This window comes from Pan paniscus, chromosome 20 (assembly GCF_029289425.2).
Source record: "Pan paniscus chromosome 20, NHGRI_mPanPan1-v2.0_pri, whole genome shotgun sequence".
Taxonomy (NCBI): Eukaryota; Metazoa; Chordata; class Mammalia; order Primates; family Hominidae; genus Pan; species Pan paniscus.
In genome coordinates, this window is record NC_073269.2 from 14,111,472 (window position 1) to 14,138,485 (window position 27,014).

Here is a 27,014-nt window from a genome sequence, read left to right on the forward strand (position 1 = left end):
CATAGCCACCCAAAACATGGTGGTTTAAAGCAACCACCAGGCCGGGCTCAGTGTCTCATAATCCCAGCAGTTTGGGGGCCAGGCAGGAGGATTACTTGAGTCCAGGAGTTCAAGACCAGCCTGGGCAACATGGTGAAATCCCCTCTCTCAAACAACAACACCCCACCACCTTTTATTTAGGGTTTGTTTGTCGACAATTTGGGCTGTGCTTAGCCTGAGAGTTCTCTTGACTGGCTTCTGCAGTCACTCTCTAGGTGGGGTGGGGTTTATTGTTCTTCATTCAAGGTCTCATTCCTCCAGTCATCCAGGTAAGGCCTGTTCACACATTGCTGGAGTGTTCCAGCAGAGCTTGTATTGGGAATGCCTATGCCCCATCAGCCAGTGCAATCATGGGTGAGCCCAAGGTGGAAGGGCACTCAGTTACACAAAAGGGGCTTGGATATAGGGAAGAAAAGACACAGTGGCCATTCTTTTCTGCAGTTGGCCACAAGGCCAGTGTATTATTGCAAGAGTCTAAGTAAGGGGAACATCTTTATTGAGAAGTGATGAACATGTGGGAAATTCACATATTTATTTGTTTGTTTGTTTGTTTGTTTGTTTGTTTGTTTGAGACAGATCCTCGCTCTTTTGCCCAGGCTGGAGTGCAGTGGCGTGATCTTGGCTTACTGCAAGCTCCACCTCCCGGGTTCACACCATTCTCCTGCCTCAGCCTCCCGAGTAGCTGGGACTACAGGCGCCCACCACCACACCCGGCTAATTTTTTTTGTATTTTTTTTTAGTAGAGATGGGGTTTCACCATGTTAGCCAGGATGGTCTCAATCTCCTGACCTCGTGATCCGCCTGCCTCGGCCTCCCAAAGTGCTAGGATTACAGACGTGAGCCACCGTGCCCGGCCGAAATTCACATATTTAAAGTATACAACCTGATCAATTCCCTTCTCTCTGTCTTATCATAATACTTTCCCTGGAAACTTTTTTTTTTCTTGAGACAGAGTCTCACCCTGTTGCCCAGGCTGGAGTGCAGTGGCACGATCATGGCTCACTGCAGCCTCAACCTCTCAGGCTCAAGTGATTCTCCTGCTTCAGCTTCCTGAGTAGCTGGGACTACAAGACACATGCCGCCATGCCTGGCTGGTTTTTGTATTATTTGTTGAGATGGGGTTTTGCCATGCTACCCTGGCTGGTATCGAACTCCTGAGCTCAAGCAATCCTCCCATCTCGGCCTCCCAAAGTGCGGGGATTACATGCATGAGCCACCGTGCCCGGCCTGATTCCAGGTCTGATAGAAAAACTCTTTCAACCAACTGCCTATTGGAAAAACTTTGAATCTGCATATGACCTGGAAGCCCCACTTCCAGTTGTCCCACCTTTCCGGACTGAACCAATGTACATCTTTTTTTTTTTTTTTTTTGAGACGGAGTCCCGCTCTATTGCCCAGGCTGGAGTGCAGTGGCACATCTTGGCTCCCTGCCAGCTCCGCCTTCCAGGTTCACGCCATTCTCCTGCCTCAGCCTCCTGAGTAGCTGGGACTACAGGCACCCGTCACCATGCCCGGCTAATTTTTTGTATTTTTTTCTAGTAGAGACGGGGTTTCACCGTGTTAGCCAGGATGGTCTCGATCTCCTGACCTCATGATCCACCCGCCTCAGCCTCCCAAAGTGCTGGGATTACAGGCGTGAGCCACTGCGCCCGGCCGAACCAATGTACATCTTATACGTATTGATTGATGTTTCCCTAAAATGTGTAAGACCAAGCTATAGCCTGACCACTTTGGGGGCACATGTTCTCAAGGTCTCCTGGGGCTATGTTATGGGCCATCGGTCACTCATATTTAGCTCAGAATAAATCTCTTCAAATATTTTACAGACTTTGATTCTATTCACCAACATCAATATGAGAATTTAGTTCATAATACAGACATATCACAAGTCAAGTCAGAAAAGGCAAATTATGTAAAAAAAAAAAAAGTGCTTAGGAAACTAGAAAACTGGAAAAAAAATTTTTTTAATTCCTAAATAAATAACTGATAGAAAAGAGAATGAGGGCTGGGTGCAGTGGCTCACACCTGTAATCCCAGCATTTTGGGAGGCCAAGGGGGGAGGATCACCTGAGGTCAGGAGTTCAATACCAGCCTGGCCAACACGGTGAAAACTTGTCTCTACTAAAAATATAAAAATTAGTCCAGTATGCTGGCGTGTGCCTATAATCCCAGCTACTTGGGAGGCTGAGGCAGGAGAATCGCTTGAACCCAGGAGGCAGATGTTGCAGTGAGCCGAGATTGTGCCACTGCACACCAGCCTGGATGACAGAGCAAGACTCCATCTCAAAAATATATATATTTTTATATATTTTTATTATATATATTTTATTTTTATATATATTTATTATTATATATATACATATATATATATATAGCAAGAATTAGATGCCATTTTAATAGACTTTATTTTTTTAGAACATCCACCAATGCTGCTTTGATTCAAGTCCACATGATCTGTCATCTGGGCTGTAGATAGCCTGGCACCCTTCCTGCCCATTCTGCAGGGGAACATCATTGTACACATTTTTTTTTAACACCCGGTGCTCTTACTTCCACTCCAGAAGGAAACCTAAACTCCAGTGTCCTCCATGATCTGACTCCTGTTTTTTGCTCCAACTCCATCTCTTGTTCCATCACCCTCCTGTCTTCTAATCCATCCTTTGTATTAAGAAGCAAATTACCTAAACCTTTTAAATAAGGCAAAAGGATGACCGCATTTCTGTTCAGTATCACGCTGAAGCATTGTCTGACGGGCCTACCTAGTTCTTTCCTTCTCAAGGCAATGTTCGTTTGTTTGCTTGAGACCTGGACTCTGTGAAGTTATTGCCAACCCACAAGGAATTAATCAATTGCAAATGATTTTTGTCCAGTCGAGTTGCAAATTACTTCAATTACTTCTGTTCAGTTAAAAAGATTACCCCTAAATGGCCAGGCGTCATGGCTCACGCCTGTAATCCCAGCACTTTGGGAGGCCAAGGTGGGTGGATCATTTGAGGCCAGGAGTTTGAGACTAGCCTGGCCAATACGGTGAAACCCCATCTCTACTAAAAATACAAAAATTATCTGGGTGTGGTGGCACATATGCCTGTAATCACAGCTACTACGCCTCAGGAGGCTGAGGTGGAAGAATCACTTGAACCCGAGAGGCAGAGGTTACAGTGAGCTGAGATTGCACCGCTCACTCCAGCCTGGGTGACAGAGTGAGACTGCACCAAAACAAACAAATGAAAAAAAATGAAATAATGTGTTAATAATTTTATATTAAAAATTATATTTCAGAAAAATATTTACCACTTTTTTTTTTGAGACAGGGATTCGCTTTTGTTACTCAGGCTGGAGTGCAATGGTGCAATCTCGGCTCACTGCAACCTCCACCTCTTGGGTTCAAGCAATTCTCTCGCCTTAGCTTCCCAAGTAGCTGGGATTACAGGCGCCCACAACCACGCCCAGCTAATTTTTTTTTTTTTTTTTTTTTTTGTATTTTTAGCAGAGACAGGGTTTCACCACGTTGGCCAGGCTGGTCTCGAACTCCTGACCTCAGGTGATCCACCTACCTTGGCCTCCCAAAGTGCTGGGATTACAGGCGTGAGCCATCACACCCGGCCAAGCACATTTTGTTGTATATTTGAAATAATCGAAATTTATTCCTGCAAACCACACAGATTTTTGTACATTTAATTTTAATTTTAAAAGATCTGTCAGCCATTGACAGATGAATGGGTAAACAAAATGTGCGTATATACATATAATATAATGAAATATTTTGTGGCCTTAACAAAGAACATTCTCCTGAGCATGGTGCCTCATGCCTATAATCCCAACACTTTGGGAGGTTGAGGCGAGAGGATCACTCAAGGACAGGAATATGAGACCAGCCCGGCCAACATGGTGAAACCCCATCTCTACTAAAAATACAAAAATTAGCCTGACATGGTGTAATCCCAGCTACTCGGGAGGCTGAGGCAGGAGAATCGCTTGAACCCTGGAGGTGGAAGTTGCACTCCAGGCTGGGTGACAAGAGTGAGGCTTTGTCTCAAAATAATAATATAAAAAATAATAATAATAAATAGAAAAACAACAAAAAATAAAAAACAAATTAGCTAATTGGGAGACTGATGTGGGAGGATTGCTTGATCTCAGGTCTTTGGGATTGTAATGAGCTATGATTGTGCCACTGCACTCCAGCCTAGGTGACAGAGTAAGACCCTGACAAAAAAGAAAAAAGAAAAAAAAAGAGAGGAGAGAGAGAGAAAGAACATTCGGACACATATACAGCATACATGAACCTTGGCAATATTTCACTTAAGTGAAATAAGTCAGTCACAAAAAGACAAACAGTGTATACTTCCGTCTATGAAGTAGGTACCACAGTCAGAATTATAGAGACAGAAAGTGGTATGGTGGTTCATTAGGGGCTGGGGAGGGTGAATGAGGGATGAGTGTTATGGGACAGAGTTTCAGTTTGGGAAGATGAGAAGATTCTGAATATGGAGGATAGTGATGGCTGCTTAACATTGTGAATATACTTAATGCCACTTAGTACACTTAAAATGGTTAAGATGGTGAACTGTATGTTATGTATATTTTGCCATCATTTTAAAAATTGAAAAAAACTTTTTTCTTATTGTTCAGTTCCTCCCAAACTTGCCATCAATGAAATTTTCCCCATCACTCTACCCAGATCGCTGTTTCTAATGTTTTCCATGCCATTAAATGTGATGGATATTCTTCAGCCTTTATTTTGCTTGGCCCTATAGCATCATTTTACATGGTTGTTAGAAATAAATCTTGGAGTCATAAAGAAAAATGAGCACTCAAACAAAGGATTTCTCAGCAAAGCAAATTTACTTCTGCTCAGAAGGGTGCTTCTCGTAGGGTTGGCTGCTACAAGAGCACCCTGAACAAAGGAGAGTAGAAACTTTTATTCTTAATGCGACTCTTGACTTTGTGTCCTTTCCCCATTGGCTGGGGTCGGACAGCACAATCTAAACTAGACTTGATTGGTTACACATTTAAACTGTCTTAGATAAGGTGGGTGTGTGATGGGAGAGAGGGGAGAGGAGGAAGGGGTCTTCTACAGAGGACTAGACAGCTAGTCTATTCTTAAATAAGGAAAGAAATGTGAGCTGGGGCGGTGGCATATCTGGGCATGCAGCAAAATCAGAAAGAAGAAAAGGAGAAGAAAGTGTGTGTGGGAGGTACTTGGAATTAGAGAATAAGAAGCTAAGCAGGCTGTTTGAAGAGAAACCTTGCTGTATCTCACAATGGTTGACTCTCCCTCTCTTGAAACAGGACTTACGACATGTCCACAGCCTGTTTAACGCCCTGTAGCCAACGCGATCACAAGGGATTCACGGAAATAGTTGCATCTCTATTTTCTTCTGTGTTACCTTGACACCCTTAGGCACTGGGATTACAGAGAGATGGGTCTTTGTAGCTTCTGCGACACATTCCAGAGGGAAAAACCTCTTTATCTCAAAGCCAAACCAATAGTGATGAAAGCTCTTCCAAGAATAAAGAGGCCCCAAGAGGGTGGGAGGTGCAGAGAGAGCCACCTGGCTTCAGAGCTGCCTTCTTGGAAACAGAATTAGAACACATCATACCTTTCTGCCATTTGCTCTTGATCCCAAGGGAGCCGAATGGGTTGGAGAGTAGAACATCACTGGAACAGTGGATTTAATGAGGAAGGATGAGACATCAGCTCCCTGGGGCTTGAGAAACCATAAATACTTCCCTAGAACACCTCACCTGGACAGTTTCCTGACGCCACACTCGTGCATCTTAGAGAGGAGAGTCAGGATGACTTCATGACAAGTTCCATCTCCCCGCCTTTCCCTGCTAGATTCTGTCTTCAGGGAAGACATACCAGCATTTTTTTTTTTCAAGCAATGTCAGTTGAGTGACTCACACTATCCTTGTTAGTACCGTGTGTGAAAAGGATTTAAAAAGTAGTGTGGGGAGGAACAGAGATGGAGGTGACAGGGTTGATAACGTCTCATGATTTTTAAAATGTCTCTAGGATTCCCTTACCTGGTTATAGATGTCTTAAGGCATTGCATTTTGGGAGGCTGAGGCAGGCGGATCGCTTGAGGCCAGGAGTCTAAGACAAGCCTGGCCAACTTGGTGAAACCCCGTCTCATCTAAAAATACAAAAATTAGCTGGGCATGGTGGCGGATGCCTGTAATCCCAGCTACTCGGGAGCCTGAGTCAGGAGAATGGCTTGAACCCGGGAGACAGAGGTTGCCATGAGCCAAGATCACGCCACTGCACTCCAGCCTGGGTGACAGAGTGAGTGAGACGCTGTCTCAAAAAAAAAAAAAAAGATTCTATTGCAACTGTTTCTGTCACCTCCACCTCTGATGGCCTTTCATTCTGGAAACTAGTGACTTTCTCAATGTCAGTAGGAACTGGCACTACCTTGAGTGCATTCCTTTCAGTCTACCTGCTAACACCTTCCTTTTTCTTCTCTAGTATAATATAATAGTTCTCGGCCGGGTGCAGTGGCTCATGCCTATAATCCCAGAACTTTAGGAGGCCGAGGCGGGTGGATCACAAGGTCAAGAGATCGAGAACATCCTGGCCAACATGGTGAAACCCTGTCTCTACTAAAAATACAAAATTAGTCGGGCATGGTGGTGTGTGCCTGTAGTCCCAGCCACTTGGGAGGCTGAGGCAGGGGAATTTCTTGAACCTGGGAGGCAGAGGTTGCAGTGAGCTGAGATTGCGCCATTGCACTTCAGCCTGGGCAACAAGAACAAAACTCCGTCTAAAAAAAAAATCAACAAAGCAAAGCAAAACAAAACAAGTATGTACTAAATGCTCACTCTGCACCAGATGTTACATATATCGTCATTGCAACTGTGAATGGACTTTTTTTCCTCTTATTTTTTCTCATGGCTGTTTGCAGATACATAAGAAAGCTGATGACACTGATTAGTTGTAATTAATTGTGTTTAAGTTGACTTTTTTTTTTTTGAGACAGGGTCTTTCTGCGCTCAAGCAAACCTCCTGCCTCGGCCTCCCAAGTAGCTAATTTTTTTAAAATCTATTTTTGTAGAGGCAAGTGTCTCATTTTGTTGTCTAGGCTGGTCTCAAACTCCTGGCCTCAAGAATTTCTCCTGCCTTAGCCTCTCAAAGTGCTGGGATTACAGGCAGGAGTCACAGCACCCAGCCAGGCTGTTACATTTTATTAAATGAATTTTAGCTTATGTTAAAACCATGGTTTCTTTTTCTGCCTTGCTCTATTCATGCATATACTTTGTTATCTGACTTGCTGATATTAATTTTTTTACACTCTTAGGATAAACATTCATTAGTAATGGAGTGTGTTATTTTATCCAAAAGATAACTTCATTTCACTCCCCTTTCAGGCTTTTGCATCTGTTGTCAACATGAGATTAATTTGCAGATTTCTGGTTTGTCTTATATGCGATTTTTTTTTTTTTACCTTCATTCAGCTTTCCATGATGAGTACAAAGCCTTGGGGAATATCTGGATAAAGTAAAATTTTCTAGAATGTGATCTGGACTTGCCACAAAGAAACTTCAGGTTTGTCAGGCTTCATGGTGTATTTGTCTAAATAGTTAAGTAAAAAATAATGCTGGCTGGGCACAGTGGTTCACGCCTGTAATCCCAGCACTTTAGGAGGCTGAGGCGGGTGGATCACCTGAGGTCAGGAGTTTGAGACTAGCCTGGCCAACATAGTGAAACCCCATCTCTATTAAAAATACAAAAAGTAGCCGGGTGTGGTGGCGAGCACCTGTAGTCATAGCTACTCAGGAGGCTGAGGTGGGAGGATCGCTTAAGCCCAGGAAGTGGAGGTTGCAGTGAGCTATGATCATGCTACTGCACTTCAGCCTGGGCAACAGACCCAGACCCTGTCAAAAAAAAATTGTTTCACATAACTACAGTGCAATGATCACAATCAGGAAATTGGCATTAATACCATATTATATATAGTATTATAGATATATAATATACTATTTGCTATATACTATATTATTAATATAGTAATTAGTATATAGCATTAATATAATACTATAAAATTTACAGAGCTCATTTATATTTTTTTATTTCTTCTCATTTGTATTTTAATTATCCCAATAATGTCATCTATAGCAAAAGAAAGACTCAAGTCATCCATTACATTTGATTGACATGTCTTTTTTGCCTCCTTTAATCTGGAACATTTCCTAGACTTTTTTTTTTTTTTTTTTTTTTTTTGAGATGGGGTCTTGCTCTGTCACCAAGGCTGGGTGGGTTGCAGTGGTGCAATCATAGCTCACTGCAGCCTCAACTTCCTGGGCTCAGGCAATTCTCCTGCCTCAGCCTCCCAAGTAGCTGGGACAACAGGCATGTGCCACCATGCCCAGCTAATTTTTGTAGAGAAGGGGTTTCACTATGTTTCCTAGGCTGGCCTCAAACTCCTAAACTCAAACGATACTCCCACAGCCTCACAAAGTGCTGGGATCCCAAGTGTAAGCCTCCATGCCTGGCATTTCTTTGTATTTTATGGCACTGACATTTTTGAAGAGCACAAGTGAGATATTGTGCCCCTCAAGCTCAGTTTGTGTGATGTTCCCTACTCTTTAAAGTTCTGCGTCTTTGGCAGGAATCCCACAGAAATGATGTTTCGCTGTTTCCAGTGAATCCTATCAGAAAGCACATGTTTACTATGTCCCATTAAGCATCTCCTTGACCATGTAATAGGGGTGCTATAAAATCAGTGTTAAGATAGATGGTTGGGATTAGAGAGTCCATTTTCTAGAATTCTATTTTGTTTGGGACGTTATAAAATGGATATTTAATATGGGTGGTTAACTATGAGATATTTCCTCACACCTGTTAGAATTGTTTATTATTATTATTCTTTTACCTATGAATTGGCATTTTTGTTTATTTATCAGTTTGTGAAAATGCCCTTAATTTGTTGAGGTAGCAAACAAATTTCAACTTTGATTGCTATGCAAAACCAGAAGATAATCTGCTTTTCAATGAACTTTATACAGTTCAGCTGCATATAGGCAACATGCTATATATGAAAAAATTACTAACTGAACTACAGGTATTAAATACTGAAATGAGTTAACAGTTTATTATAATTTATTGTATTTAACAATCTAGGAAGTTCGCAGCCATCAGCAGTTCTAGTGCAATTTCAGGCACAACTGGGAATTCGGGAATCTCAGTGGAGCTGTTAGTGTAGCGAACCTTGTACATAAAACACATGCATACTTTATTTATTTATTTATTTATTATCATTATCATTATTTTTTTTTTTTTTTGAGACGGAGTCTCGCTCTCTCGCCCAGGCTGGAGTGCAGTGTCGCGAGATCTCGGCTCACTGCAAGCTCCGCCTCCCGGGTTCACGCCATTCTCCTGCCTCAGCCTCCCGAGTAGCTGGGACTATAGGAGCCCGCCACCACGCCTGGCTAATTTTTTTTGTATTTTTAGTAGAGACGGGGTTTCACTGTGTTAGCCAGGATGGTCTCGATCTCCTGACCTGGTGATCCACCCGCCTCGGCCTCCCAAAGTGCTGGGATTACAGGCGTGAGCCACCGCACCCGGCCACATGCATATACTTTTGATGGCACATGTGAAGGGATCTCTCTAAAATGGACCTCATCGGCTTCCTTCTCAGCAAATTGACCTGGGCCACTCAACATGGCTTTTATCGTGCCCGATGTTAATGCACGTTCTTTTTTGACAATAAATTCGTGGCCGTCAGATAATATCAATTTGACATACAAGGCATCAGGGCCTTCACAGCCACCGTAGGTTTTCTTCTCGCCATCCATTTTGTTCTTACGAAATTCTACTTTGCTTCCCCAAGAACTTTAGTAGTTTCTCGTCAGCCCCACAGCCAGCGCAGCAGGGTCTCTGTGTACTGCCACAGCCCCTATTCCAAGGCCGCCCCACCCCGCCCCGCCAACCCAGCTGCCTGCTCCCGTGGGTGGGTTCTGGGGCAGTGGAAAGAATTACTTCAGCTGGGTCAGAGCCGCTTTCTGTGACTGGTGGGAGATCCGTGTAATTTTTTTTTTTTAAGACATGGTCTCGCCCTGTCACCTAGGCTCAAGTTCAGTGTCACAATCTCAGCTCACTGCATCCTCGAACACTGTGGCTCAAAGCGATCCTCCCGCCTCAGCCTCCTGAGTGGCTGGGACTACAGGCACATGCCACCATGCCCAGCTAATTTGGTTTATTTTTTTGTAGCGAGCAAGTCTTACTGTGTTGTTCGGGCTGGTCTTGAACTCCTGGCCTCAAGCAATCTTTTCATCTCAGCCTCCCAAAGTGCTGGTATTACAGGCGGGAGCCACCATGCCTGACCTTAGAATTATTAACCATTACTAGCGGTTAGCTAACAATTGGCTCTATTATTAGCTAACTATTAACTAACTATTCACTATTATTAAAAAGACAAGAGTTGGCAAGGGTGTGAAGAAAAGGGAACCCCTTGTGCCCTGTCGGTGGTAATGTAGATTGGAGCAGACATTATGGGAAATAGTGTGAGGGTTCCTAAAGGAATTAAAAATAGAGGCCGGGTGTGGTGGCTCACGCCTGTAATCCCCAGCACTTTGGGAGGCCAAGGCGGGTGGATCACTTGAGGCCAGGAGTTCAAGACCAGCCTGGTCAACAAGGTGAAACCCTGTCTCTACTAAAAAAAAGAAAAAATACAAAAAATACAAAAATTAGCTAGGCGTGATGGCACATACCTGTAATCCCAGCTACTCAAGAGGCTGAGGCACAAGAATCGCTTAAACTTGGGAGGTGGAGGTTGCAGTGAGCTGAGATCACGCCACTGCACTCCAGCCTGGGCGACAGAGAATCTGTCTCAAAAAATAAAAAGGAAAAAGAAATTAAAATTTTGAGACTCTTTCTCAAAAAATAAAAATAATAAAGAAATCAAAAAGAAGAATAAATTTAAAATAAAAGAAATTTAAAATAAAAAGAAATTAAATATGATCCAGCAATCCCTCCCCTGGATATGTATCCAAAGAAAATGAAATTGCCACTCGTAAAGATATCTGCATGCTCATGTTCATTGCAGCATTACTTGCAAAAGTCAAGATATGGAAACAACCTAAGTGTCTGCTGATGGAGAAATGGCTAAAGAAAATGTGATATATATGTATATGTACATTTGTGTGTGTGTATATATTTGTGTATATATATTCCATTGTGTGTATATATATGTATGTGTGTGTATATATATGTATGTGTATGTGTGTGTGTATATATATTTTTACACTATGGAATATTATTCCACTGATTGATAAAATAGGAATAGATCCTGCCGTTTGCCACAACATGGATGAATCTGGAGGCCATTATGTTAAGTGGAATAAGTCAGATGCAGAAAGAAAAATACTGCATTTTTTCACTTCTATGTGGAATATTTTTTTTAAAGTCAAATATAGAGAGAGAATAAAACAGTGGTTACCAGAGGAGGGGTGCGGCTGGGGGAGGAAATGAAGAAGATGTAGGATAATGGATACAAAGTAGCAGATATATAGGATAAACGAGTCTAGAGGTCCAGTGTACCCATGAAAATTATAGTCAATAACAGTGTGTAGTATTCCGGATTTATGCTACATCAGTAGACTGTAGCTGTTCTTGCTATAAAGAAAATGGGTAACTATGTAAGATGATGGATATGTTCATTTGTTTCACTACAGTAACCATTTTACTATCTATATGTATCTCATAACATATATAGTATACGTTGAATATACAGAATATAATTAATTTTTAAATAATTAAATATATGGGTGGTTGAGATGAGAGACTTCATTTTTTAGAATTCCATTTACGTATGAAAGATTAGACAAAATGAGTCCATAAATCACAAGTAAATAGTATGGACAACATTTCTATTATATGAAGGATGCCCATTGGATGTTAACTGATGTTTCTCTTACCGCTTCCTTTTAAATAAATAAATAAATATAATTTTAAATAAATATGTATATTTTAAAGTAAATACATATGTACATAGTTTTGTTTTTATTTTATTTTTTATTTTTATTTTTTGAGACAGGTCTCCCTCTATTGCCCAGGCTGGAGTGCAGTGGTGTAAACATAGCTCCCTGCAGTTGCAAATTCCTGGGCTCAAGTGATCCTTCCATCTCAGCCTCCCGAGTAGCTGGGACTACAGGTGTCCACCACCACGCCTGGCTAATGACCTCTTCTTTTGTAGATACATCAGCTACATGGAAGCAGGAAACCAAACAGGATTTTTAGAGTTTATCCTTCTCGGACTCTCTGAGGATCCAGAACTACAGCCGTTCATATTTGGGCTGTTCCTGTCCATGTACCTGGTCACGGTGCTGGGGAACCTGCTCATCATCCTGGCCATCGGCTCTGACTCCCGCCTCCACACCCCTATGTACTTCTTCCTCTCCAACCTGTCCTGGGTTGACATCTGTTTCAGCACTTGCATCGTCCCCAAGATGCTGGTGAACATCCAGACCGAGAACAAAGCCATCTCCTACATGGACTGCCTCACACAGGTCTATTTCTCCATGTTTTTTCCTATTCTGGACACGCTACTCCTGACCGTGATGGCCTATGACCGGTTTGTGGCTGTCTGCCACCCTCTGCACTATATGATCATCATGAACCCCCGCCTCTGTGGCCTCCTGGTTTTCGTCACCTGGCTCATTGGTGTCACGACATCCCTCCTCCATATTTCTCTGATGATGCATCTAATCTTCTGTAAAGATTTTGAAATTCCACATTTTTTCTGCGAACTGACGTACATCCTCCAGCTGGCCTGCTCTGATACCTTCCTGAACAGCACGTTGATATACTTTATGACGGGTGTGCTGGGCGTTTTTCCCCTCCTTGGGATCATTTTCTCTTATTCACGAATTGCTTCTCATCCATAAAGAAGATGTCCTCATCTGGGGGAAAACAAAAAGCACTTTCCACCTGTGGGTCTCACCTCTCCGTCGTTTCTTTATTTTATGGGACAGGCATTGGGGTCCACTTCACTTCTGCGGTGACTCACGCTTCCCAGAAAATCTCCGTGGCCTCGGTGATGTACACTGCGGTCACCCCCATGTTGAACCCCTTCATCTACAGCCTGAGGAACAAGGATGTGAAGGGAGCCCTGGGGAGTCTCCTCGGCAGGGCAGCCTCTTGTTTGTGATGGATCCCTTGGCCCCAGGACTAAGAAGTTTTGTGAGCACCAATGGCAAAAATGTTTTATTTTGAAATTCTTACTCTTTAAAATTAAAAAAATGTTTTTATACTTTGAGAGTACAAATGCAGATTTCTTAACATGCATTTGCATAAGGGTGAAGTCTGAGCTTTTGGCGTACCAATTACCTGAATAGTGAACATAAGGCACTTTTTTTTTTTTTTTTTTTTTGAGACGGAGTCTCACTCTGTCTCCCAGGCTGGAGTGCAGTGGAGTGATCTCGGCTCACTGCAACCTCCGCCTCCCGGGTTCAAGTGATTCTTCTGCCTCAGCCTCCTGAGTAGCTGAGATTACAGGTGTGTGCCACCACATGCCTTTTAGTAGAGACGGGGTTTCACCATCTTGGCCAGGCTGGTCTCGAACTCCTGACCTTGTGATCCACCTGCCTCGGCCTCCCAAAGTGCTGGGATTACAGGCGTGAGCCACCGCACCTGGCCACATCTCTCTTCTTATATACAGTTAAGTCCTCGCATAATGTTGATAGGTTCTTGGAAACTGTGACTTTAAGAAAATGAATTATAGGAGGTCCTCAAATGATGTCATTTCCTTTAACATTGTTTAGCTATAAAGTTGTTGAGAAAAAGAATCTGGTTTCATTATACATCATTTTTCTTATTGTTGCAGTTTCCAAAAATCTATTGAAGACCTTAAATGAGAATTTACTGTACTTCACATTTATATTGCTTTTCACTGTTCATTTGTAATTTATTTACACTTTGCATCTATAAAATCTATTTAGGCAGATTATATGTGAGGATCCATGTCACTGGTCCTCGAGTTTGAGTTAGATTGAAATTGCCCAGAGAGCTTACAAGTGCTGATGCCCAGGTCTCATTACCAGAGATTCTGATTTACTTAGACTTGTGTGGGTATGAGGATATTACAAAGCATCAGAGAGAGTTCAGATGGTAAAGTTCCCAAAGGGATTAAACTCAATGTAAGTTACAAAGGAGTTTTTTGTACCACCAGGCAATGTGATTTCTTCAAATGCATTGCCTTCAACACTGAACCGACTGTCATTATGCTGGGTTATTTTCACCCCTTAGAATTTTTATTTTTTCTACTGCAACTGTAGTTTTACATGTATATAGATTTTTATCATATTTCCTTCTTGTGCATACATAAAAAGAGAAATAGGAAATAATAACATGGTACAATATCCCTAGACTTCCCATTCAGAGACTGGTTCTTTAAAATATGTGTTATTTTTACTTTCTAATAAAGAAAATGTGGTGTATGCGTATACAATGAGATATGATTCAGCTGTAAAACAAATGGCATCTTGTCATTTGCAACAACTTTGATGGGACTGTAGGTCATTACGTTAAGTGAAATGGTGAAGGCACAAAAATGCATGTTCTCATTCATACGTAGGAGCTGATAAGTTAATCTCGTGAAGGCAGACAGTAGAATATTGGCTACCAGAGCGTGGTAAAAATGGGGAGGGGGTTGAAGAGAAGTTGGTATATGGGTCCAAAGGTCCATGCAGAAGAATTAAATTCGAGTATTTAATAGTACAGTAGAGAAATTTTAGTTAACAATAATGTGGAATATTTCAAAATAGCAAGGAGATACGATTTGTGTGGTTCTTATTATGTTGGTCTTTAACCTATAGTATTTCTGTTCTGATGTCATTCTTCTGTACTCATTTTTGCCAGGTTGGGACTCTCGAAACCCTGTTCTATTTCCCATGTGGGTTTTTTGTTTTTGTTGTTGTTTGTTTGTTTTTGAGATGGAGTCCCACTCTGTTGCCCAGGCTGGAGTGCAGTGGCATGATCTCAGCTCACTGCAACCTCTGAGGCAATTCTCCTGCCTCAGCCTCCCAAGTAGCTGGGATAACAGGCACAGGCTACCACGCCCAGCTAATTTTTGTATTTTTGTAGAAATGGGGTTTAACCATGTTGGCCAGGCTGATCTCAAACTCCTGACCTCAAGCCAACCACCCACCATGGCCTCCCAAAGTGTTGGGATTGCAGGCGTGAGCCACCGTACCCGGCCCATGTAGTTTTCTTATGTAATTCCACTCCTGGTCACTAAGGCTCATCACACTGAAAGTTCAGTGTACTTCACTAACACCTTCACTCCCCGAAGCCTCAGAGTTTAGAGGCTACCTTCGGTTACTGTTTCTGTTACTACATTGTTTCCTTTTGCCTTTGTCCTGCAGTAACAATTGAACCAACTCCCTATATTCAATTCTCTTCATTAAAATAACTAGATTGACTTCTATTCCTGAACTTTGATTTGGGAACAAAGGTATGTTGTAGTTCTCTACAATTGGAATATTTTTAAATGTGCTCAAGAAATAAAGCTGGTTATAAAACATATGTCTTTGTGAAGGGCATCTAACTGAGGTTTAAATGCTGGTTTTCTACTTCCAGTTGCTGTGTGGCTCTACTGATGTCTGAGGATTATTGAGCCACCAATTTCATCATAAATAATTTAATCATGTTCTTCTATAACTTTATCCTAAGATATTAAATGTATATGTCACCAATAAAAGTGAGCTCTTCATTTGTCACCTAATAGTCAAGGAACATGATAAGTGGTACATTAATATTGCCTGTTGAAATCACATTGTAGACACTCCCCATAGGTGATGCTCTGTCCTTTGCTCTTTATGTCAATATTTAGAAGAGAGCTATGATGAACTAATACCTTACATGGCAGAAGTTTGGATGCTTCAGAATAGCCATCTAAAATTAGTATGACAATCTTTGATTTGGATGGAGATCACAGATAATAGAAAAAAATGTCAGATTTGTAGCTACTTCATCAACCATACATTGGCTCTTGAATTTGGGACCTTTGGCAGCTCACAGCTCTTTTCTGAACCTCAGATTCCTCAGTAGCAAATTAAGTACAATCATTTTTTTTCCTTCCAAGATCATGCAATGATCATATATAATGGTATCATGAACCAGTAAAGGTAGTTTTCCATCAAATATTTTTAGTATATATTATTAGTATATATTATTACATAAAAGAAGTCAATTTTATGAAAATTTCCAGAATTCATAAGCAAATTGTTATTGCAGAATTCATAAGCAAACTGTTATTGCAAACTGTATAACCTTGTATGCAATACAAAACATATTTCTATTACACTAGTTCATCTAATACTGTGATAATGGTCTATCTGAGAGGCTGGCTGGGAGATATAATGAAATATATCTCTAATTAGATAACTATTTAATAGGTAGTAATGGAACAATAAGGCCAAACTGTCATAATCAATGTATTATTGGTTAGTGTATTGTTGAACATATGTGTTTTTTTGTTTTGTTTTATTTTTGAGACGGAGTCTCACTTTGTCGCCCAGGCTGGAGTGCAGTGGCGAGATCTTGGCTCACCGCAAGCTCCGCCTCCCAGGTTCATGCCACTCTCCTGCCTCAGCCTCCCGAGTAGCTGGGACTACAGGCGCCCACCACCGCACCTGGCTAATTTTTTGCATTTTTAGTAGAGACAGGGTTTCACCATGTTAGCCAGGATGGTCTCGATCTCCTGACCTTGTGATCCGCCCACCTCGGCCTCCCAAAGTGCTGGGATTACAGGTGTGAGCCACTGCGCCTGGCCCAACATATGGGTTTTAAGGGTTGAAGTTTGATTTTCAACATTAGCTCATCTAAGTCATTTGCTGACTGGACCAGAACATATTTATTAACTCCACATCCTCTAATTCATCATTTTTAATGATGTTCAGCTTGAGGAACTCTAGGATCAAACAGATAATGTATTTACCTGATAAGAAATTAGTAAATGTAGATATCATTGTCATCATCTACACTTAGATCAATGCATTTCAAGTAAATTATTTGAACTCCTGTTGTTCATTATCCTGGATGGCTGACGGACTGTCTCTTTTTTATATTTACACAAGGGCAGAGAATGAATATCATTATCTATATACTCACAACCTTGCACAGTGAGGACAGCTCTCCTTCATATAACAATGAAGTAATTATACACTGACTTATGAGAGTGAAGGCAATTTGATATCTGTTCATACCATATTTTCTTTCCTCACTGAAGCCCTATTCCTCCTATACAGAGAACTCCTTGGAAACAAAACATATGGTTTGTTAGTGTTTGATCAGAACCGTTGAATGGGATCTAGATTTCTTAAACAGTATTTACAGATAAAGAATCACATAAGACTTGGAACCAACCCAAATGTCCATCAATGATAGACTGGATTAAGAAAATGTGGCACATATACACCATGGTACTATGCAGCCATAAAAAAGGATGAGTTCATGTCCTTTGTAGGGACATGGATGAAGCTGGAAACCATCATTCTCAGCAAACTATCGCAAGAACAAAAAACCAAACACCGCATGTTCTCACTCATAGGTGGGAATTGAACAGTGAGAACACTTGGACACAGGAAGGGGAAAATCACACACCGGGGCCTGTTGTGGGGTGGGGGGAGGGGAAGGGATAGCATTAGGAGATGTACCTAATGTAAATGACGAGGTAACGGGTGCAGCACACCAACATGGCACATGTATACATATGTAACAAACCTGAACGTTGTGTACATGTACCCTAGAATTTAAAGTATAAAAAAAAATCACATAAGAAAGGAAAGGTTTTGAAAGATTCTGCAAATAATAAAGGTTAATACGTTAAAAAGTGATGGTAGACATTTTTCAGTTGCACATTGAAAAAAAAAAACTCAGAAAATAGTATCCTCCTGTTTCCATTAAGTGGACTCTTCGTGTGAGGGGAAATTAGGAAAAGATGAAAGAAAATGATTCATTCTACTGCACAAACATAACTCTTTTTTTTTTTTTTTAAAGATGGAGTCTCACTCTGTCGCCTATGTTGGAGTGCACTGGCGCAATCTTGGCTCACTGCAACCTCCGCCTCCCAGGTTCAAGAGATTCTCCTACCTCAGCCTCCTGAGTAGCTGGGACTACAGGTGCACACCACCACACCTGGCTAATTTGTGTATTTTTAGTAAAGACAGGGTTTCACCATATTGGCTAGGCTGGTCTCGAACTCCTGACCTCGTGATCTGCCCACCTCAGACTTCCAAAGTGCTGGGATTACAGGCCTGAGCCACTGCGCCCAGCCAACTCTTTGGTTTTTATACAAAAGTATATACCTTGAAGACATTATCATCACTGAAGTAAATAAATCACAGAAGGATAAACACAACTGGGCTCAGTGGCTCACACCAGTAATCCCAGCACTTTGGGAGGCCGAGGCAGGCGGATCACTTGAGGTCAAGAGTTTGAGACCAGCCCGGCCAACATGGCGAAAGCTCGTCTCTACTAAAAATACAAAAATTAGCCAGATATGGTGGCACATGCCTGTAATCCCAGCTACTTGGGAGAATGAGACAGGAGAATCGCTTGAACTTGGGAGGCAGAGGTTGCAATGAGCCGAGATCACGCCACTGCACTCCAGCCTGAGTGACAGAATGAGACTCTGTCTCAAAAAAAAGATAAACACAGTATGATTCCACTGATATCAAATATCTAGAGTAGTTAAACTCATAGAGTTGGAAAACAGAATGGTGGCCCCAAGGGGTGGGCGAGAGAGAGGAATGGAGAGTTTGTTGAATGGGCACAATTTCCATTTTGAAAGATAAAAATGTTCTGGAGATGATGGTGGTGATGGTTGCTAAACAATACAAATGTACTTAATGTCATTAAACTGTAAACTTCAAAATAGTGGAAATTGTAAATGTTTATATTGACCCTTATATATAAAATAATATATATTTATACTTTTTAATATTTACACATGGTATATTTTACCACAATAAAAGATGAAAATTGAAGCATTTGGATCTTTACAAAGAAAAGAAAAAAGCGAATAATACACACAACCTTTCTCCTGATTAGAAGAAGAGCCCAAAAGCTTCTATGGACACTCATTTTTCTCTTCTTCTTCCTGAATTATTATGAGGAAGTCCTTAGAGATTGGGGAACTTGGGCCAATTTCGCTAATGAGGAGCTCTGTGCCTTGAGCCCCCAAGGCCATAGCATAGTGAATACTCAGCCTGTGCCTCCAGCCCTGCAGTGTGAGCTTCCAGTCCAGTGGGCTCCACACCTGTCGTCTGCATCAGGAGGCTCATGTCTGACCCTGTCTTCCTGCCAGTCCTGAGGATGGAGCCTGAGCCTCCATCGTGCACCACGCAGGGAGGACAGCGGACCTGCTCTCCATGATCATGGCCCAGCAGAGGGGAAGCGCAGCTCAGTGAGTGCTGAGGGATGGTGGGGAGCCTTCTTTCCTCATCCTCAGGACAAACAGGACAGTGGAGTGGCAGATGGGAGGACATCAATGTGCAAAATATCAGCTCAGACAACTGTGGAGTTTATGTTCTTGATTGTGGTGGGGACTCCGAAATCTCATTCAAAGTTTTACTTTCTCCCTCCACTGGTTCTACTTGCTATAGACATCTCACTGAAGCTAGGAAAAAATAGGTCTCTCTAAGCTATTCCATGAACACTGTAAAAGGATTATGAAGCTGATGATGAGGATGAGGAGGAAGAGGACAGTCACTATGACATCATGAACTTTTCCTGAGGGCTTCCTGAATGCCAGGCGCCCAGTTCTGTGTTCTATGTGGTTTGTTTCATTTTATCTGCATAGCCTTCTGCAATCCATAAGTGCACACATTATTATTATTTTGCACGAGGAAAGGAGCTGTGCATTTTTATATAACTTGTAGTATTTCATGAAGTAGAGAGGAGTAAAGCCATGTTTGAATCAGGCCATCTAAATCCTTGCACATGGCATTTGGCTAGGCCTCTTCCTGCATCCAACCTGCCCTCTCGAATCCCTGTCACTCTGGACCCCTGGTGTGCTCACTGCTTACCAGGGGGTTCCTGGTAGACCACAGCTAGACCAGTGGGTGCTACGTTCACTGTATCAAGTATAGAAAGGGCAGCTGAGATCACATCAAAGATCCCAGAAAGAACTGGCACAGGATCCTTCAGGGTGCATCTCTCCCTTGTCCCTGTTCCTGGCTTTCCTTGCAGCTCTCCACCTCCTGAAAGGAGAAATAAAATCAGAGTTTTGGCCTCATTCCTACTCAGGAATCTGGAAACAGTTTGAAAATGCACCTCCGATGTGCCTGTGGTTAAGACCTCTTACCTCTGCTTACAACTTTCTGATAGCTGGGAAACATAAAAAAGGGTTCATGCCTGAGACTCAGAGACTGATCATTTATTAGGTTGGTGACAACAGCAATGGCACAAACCTCAATTACTTTTGCATCAACCTATAATTTTTTTTTAATCCTGTTCATTCCACTTATCTGTGTGGCAGGGGGCAAGAGGTTAGTGTTTCTGAGACTCAACATTGCCACCTGAGTTGATTTCTAGTTGACACAGATACATTCAGTATTGATTAAGCAGATCATGGGGGCTCCCTGTGGGATCTATGTGTGATGGATGCATAAAGTAAAGGCAACATGTATTCTAGAAATTGTTATTAATATTTTAAGATTAATCTTTATATCACTCAACTGAAATATCCTGTGACCTGAAGTTACTGTTTCTGTACTTCCCACAGGACATTTTATTTTTGTCCTTATATAATTAAGTACTGATTATTGTGACAGAAACAACTGAGTCTCTTTCATCTCTAATTCTCCAGAGTCTCTATCCTGCTTGACACAGAGGAGGCATCAAAAATAAAAATCTCTTTTAAGAGAAATGCAGGTCAGGCGCATTGGCTCATGCCTGTAATCCCAGCACTTTGGGAGGCTGAGGCGGGTGGATCACTTGAGGTCAGGAGTTTGAGAGCAGCCCGGCCAACATGGTGAAACCCCATCTCTACTGAAAATACAAAAATTAGCTGGGCATGGTGGTGGGCACCTGTAATCCCAGCTACTCAGGAGGCTGAGGCAGGAGAATCACTTGAACCTGGGAGACAGAGGTTGCAGTGAACTGAGATCGTGCCGCTGCACTCCAGCCTGGGTGACAGAGCAAGACTCCGTCTCAAAAAAAAAAAAAAAAAAAGAGAGAGAAATGCAAATCAAAATTACAAGGAGATATCATCTCACCCCATTTAGAATGGCTTTTATCAAAAAGTCAGGCAATAGCAAATGCTCACAAGGATGTGGAGAAAGGGGAACAATTGTACACTGTTGGTGGGAATGCAAGTTAGTCCATCCATTATGGAGAACGAGTTGGAGTTTCCTCAAAATACTACAAATAGAGCTACCATAAGATGCAGCAATTCCGGGCCGGGCGCGGTGGCTCACGCCTGTAATCCCAGCACTTTAGGAGGCCAAGGCGGGTGGATCACGAGGTCAGGAGATCGAGACCATCCTGGCTAACATGGTGAAACCCTGTCTCTACTAAAAATACAAAAAATTAGCCGAGCGTGGTGGCGGGCGCCTGTAGTCCCAGCTACTCGGAAGGCTGAGGAAGGAGAATCACTTGACCTGGGAGGCAGAGGTTGCAGTTAGCCAAGATCGCGCCACTGCACTCCAGCCTAGGCGACAGAGCGAGATTCCATCTCAAAACAAACAAACAAACAAACAAAAGATACAGCAATTCCATTGCTAAGTATAAGTATATACCCCCCCCATAAGGGAATCCATATATTGAAGAGATATCTGCACTCCCATGTTTATTACAGCACTAGTCACAATAGCCATGATTTGGAAGCAGCTAAGCGTTCACCATCCGTTCAACATATGAATGGACAAAGAAATTGTGTACATGTGCACAATAGAGCATTATGCAGCCATAAAAAAGGAAGAGATCCTGTCATTTGCAACAACTTGGATGGAACTGGGGGCCATCAATTTAAATGAAATAAGCCAGGCACAGAAAGATAAGCTTCACACATTCTCACTTATTTGTGGGATCTAAAAATTAAAACAATGGAAATCATGGAGATAGAGAGTAGAAGGATGATTATCAGAGGCTGGGAAGGGGAGTGGGGGTGGGGGGAAAGTGCAGGATGGTTAAGCAACACAAAAGTGTAGTTACAGACAATGAATGAGATCCAGTATTAGGTGACTGTAATCAACAATAATTTATTGTACATTTTAAAATAGCTAACAGTAATTGTATTGTTTGGCACAAGGAAAGGATAAATGCTTGAGGTGATGGATACCCCATTTACCCTGATGCGATTATTGTGCCTTGTATGCCTGTGTCAAAATATCTCATGTCATTCATAAATATATACACCTGCTATGTACCCATAATATTTTTTAAAAAGAAAATGATGTATAATTATGTGTGTAAATGTGGATATAACTCTACAGAAATACTGAATGAAAAAGCAAGCTACAGAGTAATACCTGCTCTATACTTTCGTTGACATAAAATTTAAGAAAGCAAAATTAAATGATTCATTACTTAGGGATATATATATATATATATATATATATATATATATATATATGTAGAGTATAAAGAAAGAAGAGATTAACTCAAATTTCACATTGGAGTTTACCTGTGCCGTAGGGCTGGGGTGCCTGGAACCATAGAAGGATGCACGGCTTCGAAGATTGTGCTTTTTTTTTCTTGTTTGTTTGTTTTGTTTTGTTTTTGTTTGTTTGTTTTTTGAAACTGAGTCTTGCTCTGTCACGCAGGCTGGAGTGCAGTGGTGCAATCTCGGCTCACTCCAACCTCTGCCTCCTGAGTTCAAATGATTCTCATACCTTACCCTCCCGAGTAGCTGAGATTACAGGTGTGTGCCACCACGCCCGGCTAATCTTTGTATTTTTAGTAGAGGCGGGGTTTCACCATGTTAGCCAGGCTGGTCTCGAACTCCTGACCTCAAGTGATCAGCCCACCTCGGCCTCCCAAAATGCTGGGATTACAGGCATGAGCCATCGAGCCTGGCCCAAAGATTGTTTTTTGTTTTGTTTTGTTTTGTTTTTTGAGATGGAGTCTCGCTGTGTCACCCAGGCTGGAGTGGCACGATCTTGGCTCACTGCAGCCTCCGCCTCCCAGGTTCAAGTGATTCTCTTGCCTCAGCCTCCCGGGTAGCTGGCATTACAGGCAGGCCCTACCGTGCCTGGCTAGTTTTTGTATTAGAGACGAAGTTTCACCGTCTTTGTCAGGCTGGACTCAAACTCCTGACCTCAAGTGATCCTGAGCCTCAGCCTCCCAAAGTCCTTCGATTACAGGCATGAGCCACCATGCCCGGCCCAAAGATTGGTTTTATTGCATTTGTTAAACTGTGGGATAGGTACTTGGGTATTTCATTATTGTTCTTTTTTTTTTTTAAAGTACATACATATTATGTACATTCCCTTGATTTCTTGGAACATTTCACAAAAAAATTATATACACAGAATAAAATAAATACTTAAAGCCAAAAATCTCTGGAAATACTGAGAAAAAAAAGAGAGAAAGAGACAGAAAGAAGAGGGGAAGGTAAACATTATTGCTTAGACAGAAACACATTTTAGACTTTCACGTCTTCCTAGCCTCACAGAAAGTAATGCAAAAGTGTTCTTAAAATTGCATTACTCACGCCTGTAATCCCAGAATTTTGGGAGGCCGAGGCGGGCAGATCATGAGGTCAGGAGTTCGAGATCAGCCTGACCAACATGAAACCCCGTCTCTACTAAAAACACAAAAAATTAGCTGGGCATGGTGGCACCCGCCTGTAATCCCAACTACTCAGGAGGCTGAGGCAAGAGAATCTCTTGAATCTAGGAGGCGGAGGTTGCAGTGAACCAAGATTACGCCACTGCACTCTAGCCTGGGCGACAGAGCAAGACTCTATCTCAAGAAAAAAAACACTTTTATTAATGCTCAAACATCCACAGGTGCCTTGCGCACTACAGACAACTTGTAGTCACTGATGGGTTTGATTATGCGCATTTAACTAAACCTTACTTATCAAAACTCTGAGTCCACCTAAGCAAGGACAGGAGTTGAATATTAAATGAATTTCAAAAGAAAACCCACATATTTGAGGGAGACTTTGCTTCCACAGGAAAGTGAAGTCAGAAACCATGAAGACAATGAAAACACTAGAACAGAACTGGAATGTGAAAATGTTGTCTGCTTATGAACTGTCAACTTTAATTTACCTTTGAAATAACGTGGTCCTAGGTCTTACAGAATATTTCTAAATATTGTAAATCAAAGGAATTTGTAGCATTGAATTAGAATGAAATAAGGCATATTTGAATGTCTTTGGTTTCTTTTAATTACAAAGATTTCTTTTCTTAAATGGGGAAAGATATTTCTTTACTTTTTGTGTGTGTGTGTAAGACAAGGTCTCACTCTGTCATCCAGACTGGAGTGCAATGGTGTGAACTTGGCTCACTGTAACCTCCACCTCTGGGCTCAAGTGATCCTCCCACCTCAGCCTCCCAAGTAGTTGAGACCATAGGCACATGCCACCACGCCAGCTAATTTTTGTATTTTTAGTAGAGACAGGGTTTTGTCATGTTGTCCAGGCTGGTCTCAAACTCCTCAGCTTAAGTGATCCTCCCGCCTTGGCTTCCCAAAGTGCTGGGATGACAGGCATGAGCCACCGCGCCTAGCCAATATTTCTTATTTTATATTTTTACTGAAAAGAGTATGCTGTATTTTAATGTGATCATGAATTTTCTCAAATGTTCTTGCTCTTCTCACTTTGTTCAGTCAAGGGTCTCTAAGGTAAGTGTCTACAGAATCAGGTGACTAACACACCAATCAATTACAAAAGGATTTGTAGAAAATTGGGTTTTACGGACACAAAGATGGGAAAAATAGTGGGGACTGCTTTATGGGGGAGTGTGGAGGTGTGTGGGGTGGAAGTCTATCTATCCAGTACTAAGCCCACTACCTTGGTGTTGGGATCATTGCTGCACCAAGCCTTTACCGACACATTATTTACTCATGTAACAAGCCTGCATATGTATTCTGTGAGTCTAAAATTAAAAAAAAGAAAATTAGGGTTTTCAAAACTGAGAAATATGGCTGAGGGTGTATGATCCTCAAATGTGAAAACATTAATTGTAAATTGCTTGTATCCAAAATATAGACACCGTGCTGGGTGCTGATTTTGTTCTTTCCTTTTTTGCAATTCTCTTTTTCTCAATTGTGTCCAAGATACACAGAGCCAGAGAATCTCACAGGAGTCTTAGAATTCCTGCTCCTGGGACTCCCAGATGATCCAGAACTGCAGCCCGTCCTCTTTGGGCTGTTCCTGTCCATGTACCTGGTCACGGTGCTGGGGAACCTGCTCATCATCCTGGCCGTCAGCTCTGACTTCCACCTCCACAGCCCCATGTACTTCTTCCTCTCCAACCTGTCCTTGGCTGACATCGGTTTTGCCTCTACTACTGTCCCCAAGATGATTGTGGACATCCAGGCTCACAGTAGACTCATCTCTTACGTAGGCTGCCTGACTCAGATGTCTTTTTTGATCCTTTTCGCATGTATGGAAAGTCTGCTCCTGATTGTGATGGCCTATGACCGGTTCGTGACCATCTGTCACCCCCTGCACTACCAAGTCATCATGAGCCCACGACTCTGTGGCTTCTTAGTTTTGGTGTCTTTTTTTCTTAGCCTTTTGGACTCTCAGCTGCACAATTTGATTGTGTTACAACTTACCTGCTTCAACGATGTGGAAATCTCTAATTTTTTTCTGTGACCCTTCTTAACTTCTCAACCTGGCCTGTTCTGACACCTCCATTAATAACATGGTTGTATATTTTATTGGTGCCATATTTGGTTTTCTCCCTCTCTTAGGGATCCTTTTCTCTTACTATAAAATTGTTTCCTCCATTCTGAGAGTTCTCTCTTCAGGTGGGAAGTATAAAGCCTTCGCCACCTGCAGCTCTCACCTGTCAGTTGTTTGCTTATTTTATGGAACAGCCCTTGGAGGGTACCTCAGTTCAGCTGTGTCCCTTTCCTCCAGGAAGGGTGCAGTGGCCTCAGTGATGTACATGGTGGTCACCCCCATGCTGAACCCCTTCATCTACAGCCTGAGAAACAGGGACATTCAAAGTGCCCTGCAGAGGCTGCACGGCAGAATAATGTAATCTCCTTATCTGTTGCATCTTTTTTGTAGTATTGGTTGGAAAAGGCAGAGCTTTGATACAAAATATCAAGACCTTTAAATCCTTCCCCCTTGGTTACATTATATTTATTGCTTGATAGGTTCAATTCCTCTCCATGTTTCATATGTGAATGTGGGCGGCAAGCAACCAGGTGCCGAGGCAAGAGACCGAGGGCACGAGCTGTTCCAGCATAATAAAGAAAATATATAAAATAAGAATAGTTATACTAGATATAGATCATAGATATGATTATATATGAACATCATTAATCATTAGTTTGTAGCAATTACTCTTTAGTCCAATATTAATCTTCACTCTACAATCATAACCTAGGAAAAACCAGGCCATACAGAGATAGGAGCTGAAGGGACATGGTGAGAACTGACCAGAAGACAAGAGTGTGAGCCCTCTGTTATGCCCGGACAGGGCCACTAGAGGGCTCCATGGTCTAGCGGTAACGCCAGTGCCTGGGAAGGAGCCCCGTTAACCTTGTGGATCTTGGTCTAGCAGTAGGGTCAGTGCCTAGAAAAAGCACTCCTTACTTAGCTGACCGGGAAAGGGAGTCTCTCTTTTCCCGGGGGAGTTTAGAGAAGACTCTACTCCTCCACCTCTTGTGGAGGGTCTGACATCAGTCAGGCCTGCCCGCAGTTATGCGGAGGCCTGTTTCCCTGTGATGCTGTGCTTCAGCGGTCACGCTCCTGTTTCACTTTTATGTTCCACCCTGTACAACTGGCTCTGCCTTCTAGACAGCAGTAGCAGAATTAGTGAAAGTACTAAAAGTCTCTGAA

The 27,014-nt window shown here is 42.2% G+C and overlaps 2 protein-coding genes across 2 annotated transcripts; both read left to right on the forward strand.

Annotated features, from left to right (window-relative positions):
- The first annotated feature begins 11,877 nt into the window (after nt 1-11,877).
- LOC100994331 (olfactory receptor 7D2) lies at nt 11,878-13,879 on the forward strand. Its single transcript, XM_008961912.4, is given in 2 exon segments — nt 11,878-12,915; nt 12,918-13,879. Coding segments are annotated over 2 exon segments (939 nt in total). The 5' UTR covers nt 11,878-12,249; the 3' UTR covers nt 13,191-13,879.
- An 11,392-nt stretch (nt 13,880-25,271) lies between these two features.
- Nucleotides 25,272-26,208, forward strand: LOC100973124 (olfactory receptor 7E24). The gene is given in 2 exon segments (XM_024926711.3): nt 25,272-25,805; nt 25,807-26,208. Coding segments are annotated over 2 exon segments (831 nt in total). The 5' UTR covers nt 25,272-25,376.
- The last annotated feature ends 806 nt before the right edge of the window (nt 26,209-27,014 follow it).